This window comes from Orbicella franksi, chromosome 10 (assembly GCF_964199315.1).
Source record: "Orbicella franksi chromosome 10, jaOrbFran1.1, whole genome shotgun sequence".
NCBI classification, from domain to species: Eukaryota; Metazoa; Cnidaria; class Anthozoa; order Scleractinia; family Merulinidae; genus Orbicella; species Orbicella franksi.
The window spans coordinates 8,495,908-8,516,298 of record NC_138154.1 but is presented as its reverse complement, the minus strand read 5'-3'; the positions used below and the strand labels follow the sequence as shown (position 1 = coordinate 8,516,298).

At 39.4% G+C, this 20,391-nt stretch overlaps 3 protein-coding genes across 3 annotated transcripts in view; 1 reads left to right on the top strand and 2 right to left on the bottom strand.

The window, feature by feature from the left end:
* Nucleotides 1-629: 629 nt before the first annotated feature.
* LOC145500744 (uncharacterized) lies at nt 630-2,294 on the top strand. Its single transcript, XM_081480266.1, has 2 exons — nt 630-1,237; nt 1,418-2,294. Exons 1-2 carry the CDS (start codon nt 1,040-1,042, stop codon nt 1,865-1,867), a joined length of 648 nt encoding a protein of 215 aa, XP_081336392.1. The 5' UTR covers nt 630-1,039; the 3' UTR covers nt 1,868-2,294.
* Nucleotides 2,295-13,313: 11,019 nt separating this feature from the next.
* LOC145500997 (uncharacterized) overlaps nt 13,314-20,391 on the bottom strand; it is a 383,300-nt gene continuing 376,222 nt past the window's right edge. Inside the window, exon 2 of the mRNA XM_081480569.1 lies at nt 13,314-13,928. The gene's annotated coding sequence lies outside the window, so the exon portion shown is untranslated. The remainder of the gene's footprint in view (nt 13,929-20,391) is intronic.
* LOC145499341 (uncharacterized) lies at nt 18,097-19,248 on the bottom strand. The gene is made up of 2 exons (XM_081478849.1): nt 18,325-19,248; nt 18,097-18,117 (listed from the first exon to the last, which is right to left on the bottom strand). Exon 1 carries the CDS (start codon nt 19,175-19,177, stop codon nt 18,737-18,739), a length of 441 nt encoding a protein of 146 aa, XP_081334975.1. The 5' UTR covers nt 19,178-19,248; the 3' UTR covers nt 18,097-18,117; nt 18,325-18,736.

Here is a 20,391-nt window from a genome sequence, read left to right as displayed (position 1 = left end):
TTTCAATTCGGTTTTTTTAGAAGAAGCTACTTCTTCATCACGCCCTTCTTCTCCCATCTGCGCTTTGCCCTCTACCCCATTTAACGCCTGCTACGCATGATAGATAAAGCCATTTCCCTAATTACGTAAGAGTCAGATCATAAATAGGGTATCAAATTTTTGGTCAGGTCAAAAATAAATAAGGTATGGAAAATCGCAGATTTTGGTCATAAATGGGTAAGGGTTTTCGGAAGCGGGCCACACGTACCTTCGGGGGAGGAGCGCGGGCTCCTTTCCCGAACAGCGGCTGTTAATCGAGCTTACAACAGGGAGTCTCCTCCTCGCTTTGTGAATTCGGGTGAGACTTTTTGATGATACATCAATCCCCGATTCGTGATTATTTTTGAGGGTGTCATAGAGTAAACTAGTAATCGAGATGGGAGTCCCACTCTGATTGTAACGCTCTTCCGGAAATAAAAGTTAAATTATTACTCGAAAGTAATGCCATCATAAATGACCACCTCCTGACCACTTGCATGCTATGGCATTAAAACTCAAAGAGCTCTGAATTACTTCAAAGATGTCACGATTCCAAAACAATTAATTTTCCTTAGTTTGGCATAAATTTGACTGAAAACTATCAACAATTCTCCAATGCGACAGTGACGATCGACAAACTTTACGAAGAAAATTTTGACAATGTTCTATCCAAAGCCAAACTGAAATAATCTTGAATTGCGAATTGTCACCTTGCTTTTTATGGCACAAAATAATGTTGTGCGTTTTTTGAAAACGTCTGCTACGCAGGCTACCTGGTGCGCAGCTAAGGTTACCCTAGCTACCCTCCCCCAAAGGAGAAAAAGAAAGGCGGGAGTCCTAAGGTACCCTAGCACCATGGTTGTAATCAGGGCCTGAAAGAACAGACATTTATTTTTAAAATGCATGTGTTGCTTCTTTTTCACATAGGAGGTGCTCTACCTGCCGACGTAAGAAATCTCTCCGAACTGGAAGTTTCTTTGGAGAGCTGTCAAGAGTCCCGTTGGGAAAAATTCTCTTGTGTATGTATTTCTGGAGCGTTCGTGAGCTACGTACGACTGTTGCAAATATGCTCACTCTGTCGAAGAATACTGTCGGGAACATCTACGCATTACTTCGGCATTATTGTGGAAGAGATCTACAAGATAGACCCGTTATTCCATTCGGGGGTAGAGTGTACATTGTAAAATGCGACGAAAGCCAGTTTAAACATAAATCCAAGGTAAGTCAGGGTCTTGTACATGCTACATATGTAACCTTAACACAACTGAAACCAGTATTTCCAGTTAAACCTTTAATCATTTAATAAATAATTTTAAGCATTACAGTAATGCCCAGTGAAGTTGACAAAAGAAGTGCTACTTCCCACGTATAATCTTGAGTATTAATTGTTTCCCTGTAGTATCAACGAGGGCGAAGACCAAGGGACGACATATGGGTTTTTGGAGTTATCTCAACGGAGTATAACCCATGCCGCGGTTATTTCCAGGTGGTTCCACGACGAGATAGAGCGACATTAACTCAAATATTGCAAAGGGTTCTTCTTCCGAGGTCAGAGGTTCACTCAGATGACTGGGCTGCCTATAGGAACTTGCCGCTTCACGTACCTAACGTTTCTTTGCATAGGGTTGTTGTTCACCGAAATCATTTTGTGGATCCTCTCACAGGCATTCACACGCAAGAGGTGGAATCGGCATGGAGTCAACTGAAGTACCACATTAAACGGGAGAGGGGCATCCGTCAGTTGGACCTTCAAGATTTTCTGAATGAAGAAATGTGGAGGCAATGGAGGGGACTAAATTCTGTGTTCACTAATTTGATTCTAATCATTCCACGATATTATCAACTTTAGACTGCTGATCCAAAAAACACCAAATGTGTAAATGCTGAGGATTAATAACACCCTGAGGAAGGAACATTTTTTAATGAGATAAGATTGTGTTAGAGCGTACCCGGCTCACTGTATGTTTGGTAAATGTGTGCTCAACGATATTTGTTCATTTGGCTGTCAGTCTCGTTTCAACTTGAATTGCTTGAATTCACCAGTTTTTTTCGTTTTATCGGTGGCCCATGCCATAATTTAATTGATCGAGCAAGTGGTGCGGTTGCGCGTGGTCTTGAAGTTCTGGCTCGCTTCCATGCCCTTTTGAGAGGAACTTTAATCAAGAATGATTAGCCGTTTTTAGTGAGTAGGAAATGAAAGTCAATCATAGAAACGGATAGTGTTGAAGAAGAAGGAAGAGGGGTGGGGGCTAAAAGTAATATAAGTGACTACTGTAAAATGGTTAAAGAAGGAAATTTGTATAATCGTTGGAAGTTCTCTTTCAGTAGCATTTCAAAGGAAAGTGGCAAAAGTTCAATTGTGGCCTTACACTACTGTATAATGATATAAAATCGTTAAAAAAATCCATGAGAATATTAATAAGGTACAAATATGAATTAAAATGGATGATATGATCTAATGAGTGAGTGTCATCTGGTACAATGGTCTTGATTTCGATGTCTTTGTGAACTTTGTTTTGGCACTTTGAAATGTGTTTCTTCACGGAGGATTTGTCATTGTTCAGATGTTACACGTGATTTTTAAACAGCGTTGTGCAATAGTCATAATTTGGTGCTGGAGATAGGGCGTCCTCTGTCTTAACGGGTATCCTGAAAGTACTGTACACAAAACTAAGCACTCCCAGGGCTGTGAGAAAGACCCTTGACCTCTTAACACAGAATGGGCGTACCTGAACATCCCATATATCTGCGAACGCCAAAGAATATATTGAATAATATTTTATACTATTTTTTTTTTGAAACAGTCAATATGACCACTTGTAGATGTCTTTTTGTGAGCAAGAAATGCCTAACTTAGTTTATTTATTTTGTCTTGCCAGTCCTACACCCTCTCTAACTGAGGGCGCGATGTTGTAGATAGGCTATGAATTACCAAAGTAAAGGGCAGCCATGTTTTGTCTTTGCGTTTATCCTATATTATTATTCAAAAAAATGGAAAACTGTCCAAATATGGTCATGATTCTCTCAATATCTGTCATCCGTAGATAACAGATATCCTGCGATATACGTAATTTTGTACGCCGCAACAAGCAAAAAAACTGTAAATAAAAGAGTTTTTTTCCTGCCCGGATAAAATTGCTACGGCCTCGTCGGCTAAGTATCAGGCGATATTCTGCGCGATTTCGCAGGATAATTGTTAATTAGTGGCTTTCAAACTGTAAAAATAGCCCAGAGACTACTCGTATAGGTATGTGTGGTTTCATCCGATAACGTTTTGGTCATTTAGTCTCAAATAGCATTCGTTTTAGCATTTTAAACTAATCCTTTGAGAAAAAAATCCCTTCCTTCTGTAACAGTGAGACTTCATTGGTGTGGTGAGGCGCATCAAGGAGAAGGATAAGATCATCTTCTTCAACCTCTAAGGCATCTTTACGGTAGTTATAGCAGGTTAGGGCACAAACAATGTTGCTCACATCGACATATCTCTCTGCATCTTCCGTGAAAAGCATTGGATTGAAAGGATCTTGTATAAACACTTTAGCTTTCACCCTTTTCATGCCAACACTCACATTCTCTTGCAGACAAGCCATTATGAACAATTGACGAGTATTGATGGAATCAGCTTTAATTAACACCGACAATCTGCCTTAGTTTGTAAAAAGTCTCTGTTGTGTCCCTATGCAGCACTGGAACTGCTGCTGCTCCTCTCAGCACTATGAAATCTAGGGGCTGTACAGTCAGAGAGTCAGCTGCATACAAATTTATGGGCAGAGTTTCTGGATTGTCCTTTGTTGTCATTTTTTGCACTGTTTTCTGGAGGACACTCTGACCATACATTGCTCTCCAGTTCCTCATTTCACCTGCTTTTCAGATAGTTTGTGTGCCTTTGGAGGGCATAACTTGGGTAAATCATTGTAATATGTGGTGGTGAAAACCTGGACTTGGGAGCTGTGAAGTAACCAAATGGTGTAAAACTTTGCCTCTTAAACCGTTCTTTGATTGCCCTGTTTAATCTGTAATCGAATTCAAGCTGTAGGGGCACAAGCGTTAGAAGACTTTTGATGCTAAATTTGGTGGTAAGGCTTGGAGTAAAATGATTAAGCAGGTCCTTGATGTCACGCAGAGACTTCAGGATCCTTCTTTCATCTTCCATGACAACAGACGAAACAGTTGTTCGTTGAGGGCCTTGTGTCACAGCTGTGGTACCAATAAGGATCATAACTGCATCAACACAATTTTTGTCAAAGGAGTAAACTTGCTGTAGCCTCTCGATTGCCTGGGGGATTTCCACTATGACCGAGGTGCTAGTCTTTGTGTGAAGTCCAAATGTCTCTCCAAACAGATGCAAATGCTTCCAATAGTCTTCCAAACTAGTGACCCTGCTTGTCATGCGGAGGGTACCTGTTGAGGTGTCGACGGTAAACTGAGAGTGTCATAATCAAAGCAGATGCCTATTGGCTGGGAAAACTGGGCTTTACTTCCATCTCTTGTCTTTTCTATTGCCAACTACAACAGAACATTGCTCTGCTGTAGGTTTATAAGCCTTGATATACGAGTCTCCAGTGTCACTTAATTCAAAGGAGTTGTCATTGAAGGTGGATAAACTGTGTGCGTTCTTGCAGAGTAAACCACCATTACTCACTATCTTCTCAGCCGAGCCACCTTTTGTCATGATCAGTTAAAGGTAAGTTTGTATATCCCTCCATTATCGTCGTGTGCAGACACATAGACCACATTGTTCAATGACAGTATCCCATAAAGAAGCGTAGAACTTAACTGTATAGAAGACCCTTTACGCTGATGAAGTTGAAATGAAGCTGTGCGACATAGACTGCGCCCGTGAATGTTGAAACAAACATTCTCACGAGCTCGTAACAATAATCATCTCGAAAATAATTTCGCCTGACACTCAAGAACGTAAGATATTTTATATTTTAGGGGCTCGGAAAGTTAAAAAGAATATTTTATTGAAAGTAGATCGGTGTTCCCTTGTTCCCAACAATCTACTCAAGAGTTCCCTTGTTCCCTGAAAATAATTTGAAAATATCCCCTGTTCCCAAAAAATAACTGTCCCAGTTCTCTTGTTCCCTAAAACCCCTGGGAGGGGCTCTTTGATTCCCATTCCTTTTTTCTCAGGGAGTGAGATGGAGAAATTTGTGACGAGCCCAAAGAGAATCTCTGTAGGAAGCTATAGTCTTTGTCGGGATTTTGGCCCATTGACATGTCACCAATATACTTGTAAATTATTTCATAAATCCCTTCTCTAGTGCGTTCCATCCAAAGGACCCGTGGTTTAAATTTTGATTCATTTTTTGGCGCAGGCGACTGGAACCGAGATCGGCTCGTGCAACGTCATTAGCCTGCAAACGTAGACCTATTTCCGGCTGTCGCTTGTCTCCGCCGAAGACAGCCTTCGCAGGCTACACACAAGTCAGTCGCATACAAGTTGTCGGAGACAGGATGGGCCATGATGAGCTTTACCACGCCATCCAAGCAAGTGTTCGATTATGTATGGTTTAGCGAAGATCTTCCACAGGAATTGCTTTGTAATGTTTGGTAGGAAAACATACCATTGCTATAATGTCGTAACATAATTTCTTTTCTTTGTCCATTTCTACCAGTTTGAAGATTTCACAATGTGGCCCTTCTGATTTATATTGCAGTTATAACCCAATAATCGATGCGCAAATCGCAACACCCTGTGGGCACACATTTTGTGGATGCTGCGTAAAAAAAATTATACAAGAGGCGAGCGGCCCTGTGCTCTGTCAGTTGTGTCGACAGCCCGTCCGTACTTTCTGTAAGAACCATTTCGCATTGAACGTGCTCAGTACAAAAGAGGGGGAATGCAGCGCCTGCTCGGAAAAGTTCCCACTGGACGCTGCACTGATTGCGAATGCGGCGAGAAGCTACAGAGAAGAGAACAGGCTGTTCATAAGGACTCCGAGTGCGCACTTAGGGAAATTGCTTGTCCCTTAAAGTGCGGTGAAATGGTTAAGAGGTACGTTGAGTACTAAGCGTAATTCATCATTTTCATTGTTTTTACTAAAACGAGCTATCAGTCTGCAACTTTTCATTCTCACTTACATGTTGATGACTTGGTCTCAAATCGCAAACAATTTCATGACATGACTTTCTCCAGGGAAAGATGTGTAATAAGGGCAATACAGTGCTCATTTTTTTTTTCATGGTATATTATCCTACTATTTTGTTTTATGATTTTCCCTTACTGTCTCGCGCAATCTGGAATCGCGCTTGTTTCATAGCTCTCACCCTAGTGGAGCAGATTTCCGAATATTGTTTTTCGCTCTCGCGGCGTAAATCCAGGCATAAAACAAAAGTCAGAAAACCATCAGTATTAGCAAACAGGGAGTTTCAATCCTGTTTGAAAATGTTTCTGTTTTTTTTTGCTTTCTGTTAGATTATCGTTGAACTATCCATGAGGTCAACGGGACGCAGAAATTTTGATGAGGTTACGTAATATAACCTTTGGCCCTTTGCTAAAGGTGTGAATTTCACTGCTGCGAAAACGAAGCAAGGCTTTAATTAAACCATCTGAAATTGCCTCAAATCCGGATGCAGTTTTAAAATAAGTTGATATAAGGTTAGCTTCCACCTCACCACATGCAGCTTCAGGTCCTTCAGTGGAACAATTATTGTCATTTGTCCGCACAAGAGCAAATAACATTGAACGAGTTTTGACAACGTTTGGAATGAAAATTGCAGAGATTCGGTGCGCGAATGCAGACAGTTTATTTACTGTTTCTTGAGATTAAAAAATTACAAAGTTTAGACACTCTCGAAAGTATCGAATCATTCAGTGAAGGTGTCAAGGAATTTTTGACACCTTAGTGACATCATTTGAACCACCGGTCAGAACGAATTCGTTGTATGAAAAGCCGACAGTCGTTTTTTCGCCTCACATGCCCGTGTGAGGCTCGCGCGCTTCACACGCGAGGACTACAGTCACGGCGCTTCGCGCCTTCCGAACAGGAAAGAAAACACGACTGCATTGCAGTCTACATGAGACGAGACACCCATGGAAACAACTTAACAATAACAACATAACAACATAATTTCCAGATGGAGAAACATTGACACTACGTAAAAAGCAAAATTCTAGTGGACTTTTCAGTTCAGTAGGTGGTTGTAGGTGGATTTAGATAATTCCATGTTTTAGCATTTACGCAGCGCGAAATCTAGAGAGGAAGCCGCGAGGCGAGACAGTAACTTTTTGGGTGCCTCTTCACCAGACTCATTCCTGCCTGATCGCTTTGCTCGCTACCGCTCACGCATGTGATCGAAAAGGTGCTCTTTCCGCGTCATTCGGTACCGGCTCCTGATAATTCCTAGCATTATATCCAGGATTATATTTCTGTCGTAAACGTCATTTATTAAATTTTTTACTCATATATAGTTTGTTGGAGTATAGCCTGCAGTACACCTCGCGCTTGGCGCTCGTTCTCACGCTTCGTGCGCGCGCTCTTGTCCCCGTCTTGTCTCGCGCTAGTTGGAGTGTTACTGAAACTGTCGCGCGTTAGAATGTTAATTTTAAAGGATACCCAAAAAATAATAAATGGTAAAACGTAATATATTATGCAGGCCAAAAATAATTTGCGTAGCGCAAATGGTACTCGATTACGAGTTTTACAGTTACCTCGAAGCATTCTAAGCTCCAATAATTGATAGAGCAACATACTTCTGTTTCTTTCCTGAAGTTGTCTGATACCTTCTCACACCATGACTTGCGATGCCGTGATGACGATCTGCCAAGTCAAAGGATGTGGTCAAGCGCTAAGAAGAGGGCAATTACATGACCATATTCGCCAACAACCAAATGCGCCACTTTTCCCTTTTGGAGAAAGATCGGGCGAACTTGCTCTGGGAATCCTTGGAAAAGGTAACTGATTTTCTCTGCTAAAACATTATTAAGACTAATAACAATACCCTTTATGACTTGCACTTTTTAATTATTATAATATCAAAGTGTTCTCAGATGAAATATCAACGAATTCTTGATATCGGGGACGTAACTAGGCTATAGGCCAACCAAACATCAAATACTACAAGAAAACAAACACGCGGGTACGATTTCCAAAAAAGAAAGAGGATCACCTTGGGATTCAGTTTCTTAGCTTGATCTTATCCTGCTTGGATTTAATGTCCGAGTAACCGTTTAATATAAGTAGTGGTTTGGAATGGAAAGTAATAATCTTTAACGCAATGTCATCTTCCTTTAGATGTCCCTCAACATTAAAAGTAAAGGGACTGGAGTCATTGGCGTATTTAAGTGGCGATTACCCACTCCATTGCGCAGCCAAATTATTTGTTCACCCCTCTTTGAGAAGTGGGAACGAAAATGGAGACTGTTTGCCAAAGACGACTTCCTTGCCCTGCAATATGTTCAAGGCGTCGAATCCATCCACCTTGATTTAAGGTATGCACCATTGGTTATTAATAGAATTCTTATAGTATACTTCCAAATGCTACAATCCAACTGGCTGAACACGTTTTCTAACAGCCGTTCTGTAAGCGTGCAGTGAATGGAAGGAGTCCACATAATAAAGTTTTCTGGTTTTTCTAATGCTTGGAAGAAGATGTAATTATTAAGTTACCACTCGATAAATTGATTGCAAACACTACTAATAAATAAAGTTACCAAACCATTATGCGACTTAAAACCTAAATCTTTACCACTGAAACAATGAGCCCGGGAGAACAACTGTAAGATTCAAAAACCATTTCAGTCCGCGGGATTTTGCTGCGGCTTGAAGATTATTGGAAATCGTTTTCTAACGGAAATGTAGTCGGAATTCTACTGAAAATTATGAGCTCGATATTTTATACATTATGGGTATAGCTGCCATTTCATTATGGGTGTTACATACGATACAATCATATTTGATAAGAAAAACTAAGCTCAATGTCTTGCTACTAAACACATTTTTTCTGAGAACACTGCTTTATTATCATAGCTTCATCATGGAAACAGCAAACGGTAACCAGTCCATCCACGTTGTACACAACGCTAAACTGGCTGAGGGGAAACAGTTGGAAATAAGCCAACGCCTGCTAACCCGCAGCTTGGAACAAATAATGGTCAAAATGGAAATTTTAGAGCCAATGCTGGTTAAATAAATAAATGAACAAATAAAAATAAAACAAATAGAACTTTTAGCATTTCACCACTGAATGAAAAGAATCTTTTTTGACCTTTTTGAAACTACTTTATTACTACACAATTACCTTAGTTACCTTAGTTATCAATGATATGTAGATGATTAATGGGTCAATATTTTTACCAAAATGCGAATCCATGTAGGAGTTAAAGACAGTCGATTTAGTTTTGTTACAAGTATTGCATTAAGAAACTTTTAAAGTTGTATGAAGTTGATAGTTTAACAGGTTGGCCATTGCAATCATTGCATCTGTATTTCAAAAACATTGAATCATTGCTGTGTAAATCGGCGAAAGAATAAACTTGTAATCATTGATATATATGTTGTTTATTGCTGAGTTAAATAAACAGTTTCACCTCCTGTTACACGCTTTGCTGATACACCACCATATTGACTTAGTTTAACACAAACGGAGTGCCTGAATTACAAAATGACCCACTATTAGAAGTCAATTTTTTATTTCGGGCGAGGACAGGTGGTGCCGGGGGGAGGTGAGGGAGAAAGGAAGCATACGTTTGTGATTGAACCCGCCAGTCAGATTTAACTGAGTCAGATATTCAACTACACCGATTGACTTCAGAACACTTGCCTGAATCAGATCTTTACGAGCCATTTTTAGTTGCTATGCCGGATGCCTTCCACAACTTTAAAGAGTCCTAGCGGTGCTGATATAGAACAAGTTTAGTCCTTTTAGTCCTCTTAAAGTGCAAACTTTTATTACTCTTAAAGTTCGAAATTAAAGGACTCTTAAAGTTCGAAATTTAAGGCCTCTAAAAGTTCGAACTTTTAGGACTGTTAAAGTTCGAACTTTTAGGACTGTTAAAGTTCGAACTTTAAGGCCTCTAAAAGTTCGAACTTTTAGCACTCTTAAAGTTCGAACTTTAAGGACTCTAAAAGTTCAAACTTTTAGGACTGTTAAAGTTCGAACTTGAAGGCCTCTTAAAGTTCGAACTTTTAGGACTGTTAAAGTTCGAACTTTAAGGCCTCTTAAAGTTCGAACTTTTAGCACTCTTAAAGTTCGAACTTTAAGGACTCTAAAAGTTCGAACTTTAAGGACTGTTAAAGTTCGAACTTTAAGGACTCTAAAAGTTCGAACTTTAAGGACTGTTAAAGTTCGAACTTTTAGGACTCTAAAAATTCGAACTTTTAGGACTCTTAAAGTTCGAACTTTAAGGACTCTAAAAGTTCGAACTTTAAGGACTGTTAAAATTCGAACTTTAAGGACTCTTAAAGTTCGAACCTCTAAGACATTTAAGAATCTTGAAAAATTTTAAGAATTATTAGGGAAGTTGGAACTTTTAGGACAACAGAACTGTATAGGGGGTCCTGACAGTAATTGTAACAGTTTAAATTGTTGTAGTTACATAGGGGACTTTTAAGTAATTTAAATAAGTTTTTTACGTAAGGGACTTTGCCCAGCTGCTGATATTGATCCCACATTTTAACCCTTCCTGCTCTATATTAAGAATAGAAATACATATATAGAAAATTTAACCTTAGATAGGGTGTTTATTTGAGATTGAACGCCTTTTCAGAAAGTATTAAAAAGAACTACAACACGGAAATTAAATTCTCGTTTTTTAGACATTGAAATCTCTGCAATTCCCCAACAAACTAAAGCGGAGAGCTTGGAAAAATATTCTTTTTCAGATTGAAACAACTCCACAGAAAATCTTTGTCAAAATATATATCCAACGTACACATCATGAAGTAGTGCTAATTCAGCAAATTATACGTGACCTTATCAACTCAACTAGTTAACCTCAATTTCTCTCGGGACTGTAGCCCTTCTTCAAACCAGAAAAAGTATCGCCCTAATGAGCCCTTGAACATTTTAGTGAATAATACTCTATAGAGGGCAAAGGACTACAAGTACAGAACTAATCTCTTCAGACCTTGCAAAATTGTTTACCATCAGGTTTTAAACCAGGTTATGTTGGTGCCATAACCAAGTACAACAATAAATTATGGCAAATGGTGATATTTCTCGGCTAACGCCAAGAAAATGAACAATGTAAATGCACAGAAACTGGGGTGGAATCCGCTGTCAATTAAGTAAAGATCTTAAGCACTAATCTGAAATCTACATGTAAGGTATGAAAATCAAAATATGATATATTTTCGTAACAAAACAGGATAAACCAACCAAATGCAAAAATCCACTATGTTGTACCCACTAGTTTACTGAAAAAAACGGACGGGGACTAGCCATATGGGCATTTTCCTCAGATGGGCACTATGGGCTGGTGGTGCCTCCGCATCTGAACACTACCACGTTGCGTGATCAAAGTAAACCAATCAGAATCAAAGAAAATGTGGTGAAATATAATCGCCCATATAGAAAACGATCATGCGCAGGTTGCTTTTTGAAGAGAAGACCTTTCTTTTTTAGATTGAAGCACATGAAACGGCAGTTTTTGGAATGTAATCCTTTAGAGTCTCTACCATAACAATTAGACTACTCGACTTCGTTTTCTATGGCCGATAGACTCAAGCATGGGCCGATAGCTACAAGTTTTGTCGTGAAATATGTTTTAAACTCCATTGTCCTCTGGAACGCGGTAGGACGATTGAGTTGATCGATACTACAATGCACAGACATGAAATCATGTTTGAAAAATGTCTTTAATTGTTACACTTTTAAGGATCTTAATTCTTTCGTCTAAGATACGCAGATAATCAACAAAGGTCTGAGAATTTAATCTATTCTTAACTATTGTCTCTATTTATCAGTGATCTTTTTAATGTGGATGATTTTTCTCCTTTTATTTGTAGCTTTTGGTTATTCTTAGCATATTTATCGTTTAAACTTGCATTTTAATTCTGTACACAACCCCACAAGCTTTTAGCTTTAACATTTTTTAATAGTTTATAAGTAAAGGCTTTATGTGTATATGTAACCAGCTCGGCTGCACCTCGTTGACTTTTTCTGGCGTTCATGGAAAACTCGGGCGCGTTGCATAATTGTTGAATTTAGACATCAGCTGTACCATGGCTACACTATTGTTTTCCTTTGTTTAGTTTGTTTCGTTTCTACTCTACCCACTTAGATTTAGTTTACAGACACTCATTCATCAGCTGTGAATGATTTCATAGACATCAAAACAACAACAACAAAAATGCTACCTAACATTTTAGAAATACCTTTCAGTAAGTCACCAGATTATGATATATAACAAGAACCATTTCAGTTCATTCCTCAATCCCAACATTTTATTAATTTTCAGGTCATTCAGCATCTCTTTAATTGGCAAACTCCCAAAATAAAGCCCACAGAGCAAGATGTCATCAACCTTCTCAATACAAAGTACATCTTACGACTGGATCTGGACAGAAAAGTAATTGAACATGCTACACCAGCTAAAGAAACACAAGGTGATTCCCAAGAACAAGAGTCACCATCAAAGAAAGTAAAAACACAGTAAAAGACTTGGAGTGACAAGACACTTAGTGGCCTCATAAACTCTTTATTGTTGTCTTAAGTGATACAACCTTCACAAAAATGACAAAATCACTTTGAAAAATTTTTGCAAAGACAAAGTACTACCGTGTTCTAGTTAATGTTTTACCATGTTTTAGTTCTTGCTGTGTCAGAAATTTAAAACTCTGATGGTGGAACCTTCACCAAAGCACTACCATGTTCAAGTTAATGTTTTGCCATGTTTTAGTTCTTGCTGTGTCAGAAATTTAAAACTCTGATGGTGGAACCTTCACACAGTCACAAGATCACTTTGAAAAGTACCACCATGTTGTAGTTAATGTTTAGCATGCTTTAGATAATGTTGGACCACACATTATGACATTTACAATACTGGTCTTAATAATTGTTGTTCCAAATACAGTCACAAAATCATTTTCAAACATTGCCAAAACACAGTACTACCATGTACTAGTTAGTGTTTTAATATTAATATTTTGGTAAATGCTTGACTACGTTTTATCATGTTTTAGTTAATGTTGTACAAGAGATTTAAAGTGGAAAATAAGCCCATTTTATTTCCACCATACAAGAACAATATTAGCCTTCCTAATATTATTCTTATTATACCGTTCTTAGTTTTCGTAGAATCTGTTTTGTTGTTGTTCCCGGACAATTTTACGTAGTTTCCTGCCTTCTACTTATCACCATGTTAACTTATTTTCTATAAGGAAAATAAAACTGTTAGTTAATAATAAGAAAACATTTGTATTTTATTAGGGGAATGCAGGGAAAGAAACACTAACAATTATGCAGCTTTTGTAATTACCTTCACAACCTAAACCTAAAACAGAGTGGTTCATGGTTCGGGGCATGTGCACCCTCATTAGATTTATGGATTGAAAAACCCCTAGTCAGATGTACTTCAGTAATCACATATTATAATTAGTCCAAACCAAACATTTCCTTTACCATATTGAAAACTCAAAATGCAATTATACGTGTATCATAAAGCCAGCACTTTGCTCAGCTATCTGTACCACACCAGTTCATCACAGGTAAACCCCCGCCCCACCCACCCATTTATAATCCAGAACAGGAAGAGCCAAATATAAGAGCCCAACAAGAAAAAAAAAGTTATCTTCCAATTCCAACCCAAATCCTAAAATAGCCCAACTGAATGCCCAACAGCCCATTGTTTATTCTAAAGCATACATACATATCATTTTGGCATAAATCAACCCCCCAACATCAATCTCAAACGCGAAACCTACATACCCCTAAAATGGCCGGAGTGTACGCCCAACAGGCGTCTTGTTATGTATGTATTCACAAACAGTAACAACCAAACCGTAAAAACCGTAAAAAAAAGAAATTTAATGAGAATATATTTCTCAATAAAAGTTCTTTGTCAAGCGCACCCTGTCGTAAACATTATTGACTTGGGATGTCGAGGTCTGCAGAAGCGACAAAACCTACAATTTTGAGTCCAAGTTTTCTCCATTGATATAGAATTCAATGAGTTTATGCGGGAGAACAGTGCGCTTTGGTACAACTGGAAGGAAATTTCAAAACAAGCTTTTAAAAGGAAGAGCGAACGTTTACCCTTGGGGAGGGGGTAGTCCCAGAAAAATTAGGTGGGGGTGTGCGGCCTGCCTCCCAAAACCCTTACCCTATTTAAGACCAAAATCTGCAATTTTCTCTACCCTATTTATGACCTGACCAAAATCTTCTAACAATTATTGTATAAAAGACTGATTTCTTTTTAACGTGACGAAAAGAAATGGTTATGCTTTACCACTACGTTATATTGATATTAATCTAGTGTGCTCATAGAGTTGAAAACTTAGACACTCAAAAAGGAGACAAGCTTGTCTCCTTCTTTTTACGTGTAGTAACAGTCAACGCAAAACCCACCAAATCGCTCAAATTAATTCGTCATTTAGAGCCGCAGAAACGACAATACACAACTGAGGTAAATTTACGTTTATTTTGAGCTTTAACAAAGACATTAATTGATATAAGTCTACGATATTAAGACTCTTCAATATTCCATACATTTCTTTATATTTTGAACATACAATCAGACATGCTGCTTGTATGGCCTCCCTGTGCTGAAACCGTGCCCATGAAATGTAGATCTTAATACCATTCCATCATCCCACGATATCCGTGACGCGCTTAAGAGAATCGATGCTCAAAATTAAAAGAATCTGGGAAAGCTTTGAAAGGTTACTCCTCACGAAATTTGTAAAAAACAGGAAGCGTACCGCAGACGCATGAGTTACGTACAGTTTAGCCTAGGAGACTAAGATCTGTTTACTTAGAAGTAATTTTTGTGATTTGTGCGAGTTGAGTCGAGTCGAGTTGAGCAGAGAAGAGTAGAGTAGAGTAGAGTCGTGTAGAGTCGAGTTAAGTTGAGTAGAGACAACTCTAGTCGAGTCGAGTCGAGAAGAGTGCATTAAAGTCCATTGGGCTACAGTAGATTAGAGAGTCGTGGAGTAGAATCGGGTCAAAAGAGCACACTAAAGTCCATTTTGAGTAGAGAGTAGAGTCGAATTGGATCAGAAAGGGTCGGGTCAGGTAGAGTCGAGTCGAGTCCAGTTGAGTCCAGTTGAGTAGAGAAGAGTAGAGTAGAGTCGTGTAGAGTCGAGTTGAGTCAAGTAGAGACGACTCTAGTCGAGTTGAGTCAAGAAGAGTGCATTAAAGTCCATTGGGCTACAGTAGATTAGAGAGTCATGTCGAGTAGAATCGGGTCAAAAGAGCACACTCAAGTCCATTTTGAGTAGAGAGTAGAGTTGAGTTGGATCAGAAAGGGTCGGGTCAGGTAGAGTCGAGTGGAGTGGAGTGGAGTCCAGTTGAGTAGAGAAGAGTAGAGTAGAGTCGCGTAGAGTCAAGTTCAGTCGAGCAGAAACGACTCTAGTCAAGTCAAGTCAAGAAGAGTGCATTTAAGTCCATTGGGGTACAGTAGATTAGAGAGTCCTGTCGAGCAGAATCGAGTCATAAGAGCACAGTCCATTTTGAGTAGAGAGTCGAGTCGAGTCAGAAGATAGGATTGGCTTGGAAGGTTTAAGGTGAGTGGATTTAGAGTTTGTTCATCTGGTAAACAGAGTAGAGTTGAGTTGTGTGGTTTTAAAGAAATTTCCCAGTGGATCACATACACGTTGGTCATGTTAAGATGTGTTGGCTGAGTAAAGTAAGAGGAGAATAAAGTTGTGCGGCTTTGATAGAGTCCGGTACACTAAGATGGATCAATTAAGACACTTTGTAATTAAATTGGCAAGTTGCTTTATTTTGGTCAAGAGTGCATGGTAACGTTAGAGATGTTGCTGTCTGTAACGATATGAAAGAGCTAAGGTAAAGAAGTATTGGTGATAATTTCAAATAAGGTCTAAAAGTAACGTTTAATCTAAAATGGAGCCGCTATTCTCATGATCAACATAGTCGAGTAAGTAGACCTCGACCAGGAATTCCATCTAACTTTACCTTGACCAAACATGTGGAACATGTGACATCTAAAGTGAACCAGAGACTAGGTCTTTTGCGTAGGATTAAGCACTTGCTGCCGTATAACGCACGCCTTCTTTATTACAATAGCCTTGTTCTACCAATCTTTGATTATGCTGATCTGGTATGGGGCGATAAGGATAACGCTGTTTTAATGAACAACCTGCAGGTGTCGCAAAACAAGGCGGCAAGCGGTGAGCAAGAGGTGCTGCAAAGCACTCGCTTGTTCACAAACAAGTCCCTGTTCCTGCAAGTGGTAGGAGCAATTGATGGTAGTCATATTGCATTAAAAACAGTGCCTGTCAACAAACGGATTGAATACTTCAATCGAAAGCAAGATTATTCTATTGTGATCCAAGGTGTTGCTGATGCATCTTTTAAATTTCTTGATGTGAGTACGGGCTACCCCAGTAGCATTCACAACGTCCGTATTCTCCGTTTCAGCAAACTGCAGAGAGAAATTGATCAAGGTACCTGGCTAAACGCACCTTCAAAGAGAATTGGGGGTTCTGAAGTTGGACCTCTTCTGGTAGGGGACTCAGTGTATCCTTTGTCTCTAGCTGATGAAGCCGTTTAAGCAAACACCAACATTAACTGAGAGCCAATTACGTTTCAATTGTGCCCTCAGTCAGGCCTGGGTTGTTATAGAACAAGCCTTTGGAATTTTGAAAGGTCGTTGGAGGTGTCTCTATAAACTGTTGGAGGAAAAAACAAGCAGAGTCCCCACCACTATCATGGCTTGTTGTGTCCTTCACAATATTTGTATAGATGTTGGAGATCCGAGCGCTATAGACCCCGTTGAGGATGATGATGAAATGGATCAAAGTTTTTCAATGGAGACGAGCAGCTTTGCGCAAGGAACATTGGAGATGATATAACGGACCATTTGTCATAGTACAAACATTGAACCAAATTTATTATTTTTATTGGAATGTTCTGGTTTAAATTTAAAACATACAGGTGGATTGACTGGAGATCAATGTAAATAGACTGAAATTTTGTCCCTTTCCATTTGTTACAGGTACAATTAAAAATGTTATAAAAGCTTTCCGATGTTCAGAGTAAGATTTTTTTTTCAATCATTGAAAACAAATTATTCTTGTATTTAAAAACTCGTATAAGTTGCCTTACGCTTTTCTCTGGTATGTGTATATTAATTTCATTTCAAAAAATTAATCACCAAACAATTGTATTTTTCAAAATCAATTTTAAATAATTGCTCAGGTATATATTATGTTTTGGCATAAACGGTAATTTTACCTTCTTTATATTCTTCATTTCTGGAATCATTGTCCTGCTACATAGTTATCTTGATCTTGAAATTAATCATAACACATGAAATCATGGTCAATGAACTGAAACGAATAAAATGTTCTTATAAAACAAGTTAAGGTCTTTAACGCATCCATTGAAAACTTTTGTTGTTCTCTTCTGCTTTCCCTCTCAACTTCTGCCATTCGCTCCATAAACGCCTCATCTCTCCGCGCTCTTTCCATAAACTACAGCACTGTAAGTTCATCTGCTATTGCTGTTGCTTTGGTCTTCTTTCTGGCTGCTTTCTTTCCATCTTTTCGACTCTTTGGTGTATCCTTTGGAGCACTCTTTGGTGTATTTATGCACTTTCCCTGTTTGCCTTTGTTCTTGAAGAATAAGGACTTTGCAAAGGCCAATGACTCGTCTTCCTCTGAGTCAGAAGTGCCTACTTCACCAGACGGGTCAGGTAGATCATCGGATTGGACAAGTTTCCTCTTTTGAGCGGACATGTTAGTCCACACGCCCAACAAACCACAAATTACAACAGAGCATCTAACTTTTTAACACTATCTTGGATTACATTCTTCTTTTTCTAGTGCCAGGCCCCTATCGTTCTATAATAACTACTTCCAGTTCTCAACATTTCTCCCTTTCTGAAAAAAGATGTTGTCCTCAACATGAACGAATAGACAATAGTCTCTTCTAGGTTATCTCATATAACAGTTCTTTGTACACTGGTATCTCATCCTGGGGTGAAAGTATTCTGGTTGATCAGGCCAGAAAAACAGCGTATGTTGCACTCAGATGTCACTGTTCTGTCTTTGCGGCAGTATTACTTTCCAATACCTAATGCCTTTATCTATAACACAATTTGACTTCCTTGTACAAAGAATATTCAGAAATAGAGAAAAAAAATTGTCTTAATGAAAGGAGATTGAACCTCTACACACAAAACATTGTACGACATTATACAACACCAAAAGGAAACATTTAACAGTCTTATCTAGGATGAACGTAGCTTCAATAGGTGCAAATCAGCTTCTTTCTTCTCACGTTAATTTCTAAGGGCCTGCTAGTAACACCACATAGGCACAGGGTACATCGGCTGTGATGATACTGGAAAAGGTGCAAAATAGCTATAGGGCTGCAGAACAGGTTGTAGCATCCATGATACTGTGACAGGTAGCCACAACTGCTGTGGGTATGATACTGTGACACCTTGAGCTCCTGCTGTAGAACTGGTTTGAAAGGAGGGTTGTCCCATTACATCATAGGTCATCCTAAGAGGTGGTCTGCTCATACGTTGTGACTGTCTAAGGGGTAAGCTATCTGCAGCCTCATGATCTATTGTACCAACTGGTTACTCTGGGTCTTCTTCTCCCTCTGAGTCTGGGCTATCAACTCGACAAGGGGCAATGTCCTCTTCAACTACATGTAACTCTGGAACAATGCCACAATGATCCTCACACTGATTTCTTGTAGACTCATAAAGTTCTTGGAGCTTATCAGGTGTGAGGCTAAGAATGTCCTCATCAGTAGTTCCGGTTGTCTCTTCTTGTGAAGCCTGCTGTCTCTTGGCCCTCCTAGATACTGTACGGCAACTCTTTGATGACTTTAGTGGGGTCTCAACTGGCAAGTAAGAACATGGTAAAAACATGTTGCGATGGAGAACTTTCGACCTTCCATTTCCACTCTCTGGCTTTACTTCATAAACTGGCATATCCTTCCTCTTCTGAGTTACAAGATAGATTTCTTGCTCCCAGTAAGGTTGTAGCTTTCCCGGGCCACCACGCTCAGTCATGTTTGGTACAAGAACATGATCTCCTTCACACAGCGCAGTGTGTCTGACTTTCTTGTCATACTGTTGTTTCCCCACGTCTGCACTTTTCTTTGCATGGGCAGAAGCCAAATCAAGCTTCTTGCATTACTCGTTGCCAATTTCTGACATATTCAGGATATGTAGAAAATCCCTCTGGAGGTTTCAAGCCAAACATTAAGTCAATAGGTAGTCTCGGGTTTCTACCAAACAGTAGATAGAAAGGTGAAAATCCAGTAGAGTCATGACAGGTACAGTTGTATGCATGAACTACCTTATTGAGATGGTCACACCAGTGGGATTTGTTTCTCCGGTAAGGCTCTCAGCATGGATAAAAGCGTCCGGTTGAACCTTTCGACCTGCCCATTACCCTGCGGGTGATAGGGTGTTGTCCGTTAATGTTTAATCCTACTCAGTTTCTCAAGGTTGTAGAAGAGCTTGTTTTCAAATTCTCCACCCTGGTCATGATGGATGGTTTCTGGGAATCCAAATCTCATGATAAAGTCATTATATAATTTATCAGCAGCAGTCTTCACAGACTTATCACGGGTAGCATACGCTTGAGCAAATCTGGTGTAGTGATCCATGATCACCAATATATACTGGTATCCGCCCGAGCTTGGTTCGAGATGAACAAAATCGTGGAAACAAGTTGGAAAGGTGCTGTAGAAACAATAGGTTGAAGTGGTGCATTAACGTGAGTCGCAGGTTTTCGTTGCTTTAGGCAATGGCACACTTTCATGACATAATGGGTAATGTCTGCCCTCATAAACGGCCAATAGAAACATTCTGTAGCTAGTTCCACTACTCTGTCTGCACCCAGGTGCCCCATGTTTTTGTGTAGTTCTTCATACACCCTTTTGTGGTATTTCTTGGGTAAGACCATTCAGTCTCTAGATCCAGAATTGTGGCAAAGAATTCCATCTTCAGCAATGAACAGTTTGTTCCATTCATGTAAGAGCTGTCATACAATAGCTGACTCTTTCTGTCTCTCCTGATAGGTCAGATGGCTTCCAACTTGCATAAAGTGCAAAACACGACCGATTGTGGGATCTTCTTGTTGAGCTGTGATAAGCTCACTATGTGGCATAGTTCCATTAAGATATCAGGCACTGCTGTAAGTGATGACAACCAAGTGGTCTGAACAGTGTTAGTTTCATGGATTGAGGAAGTGACAGCATCCAGAACATCTTGACTAG

What these genes read in the sequence shown, in the direction of transcription:
- LOC145500744 (XM_081480266.1), top strand. Translation starts at nt 1,040, where the DNA reads ATGTATTTCTGGAGCGTTCGTGAGCTACGTACGACTGTTGCAAATATG. An exon ending in AGTTTAAACATAAATCCAAG is followed by an intron (nt 1,238 to 1,417) that starts GTAAGTCAGGGT and finishes GTTTCCCTGTAG; the next exon opens with TATCAACGAGGGCGAAGACC.
- LOC145499341 (XM_081478849.1), bottom strand. Translation starts at nt 19,177, where the DNA reads ATGACTGAGCGTGGTGGCCCGGGAAAGCTACAACCTTACTGGGAGCAA.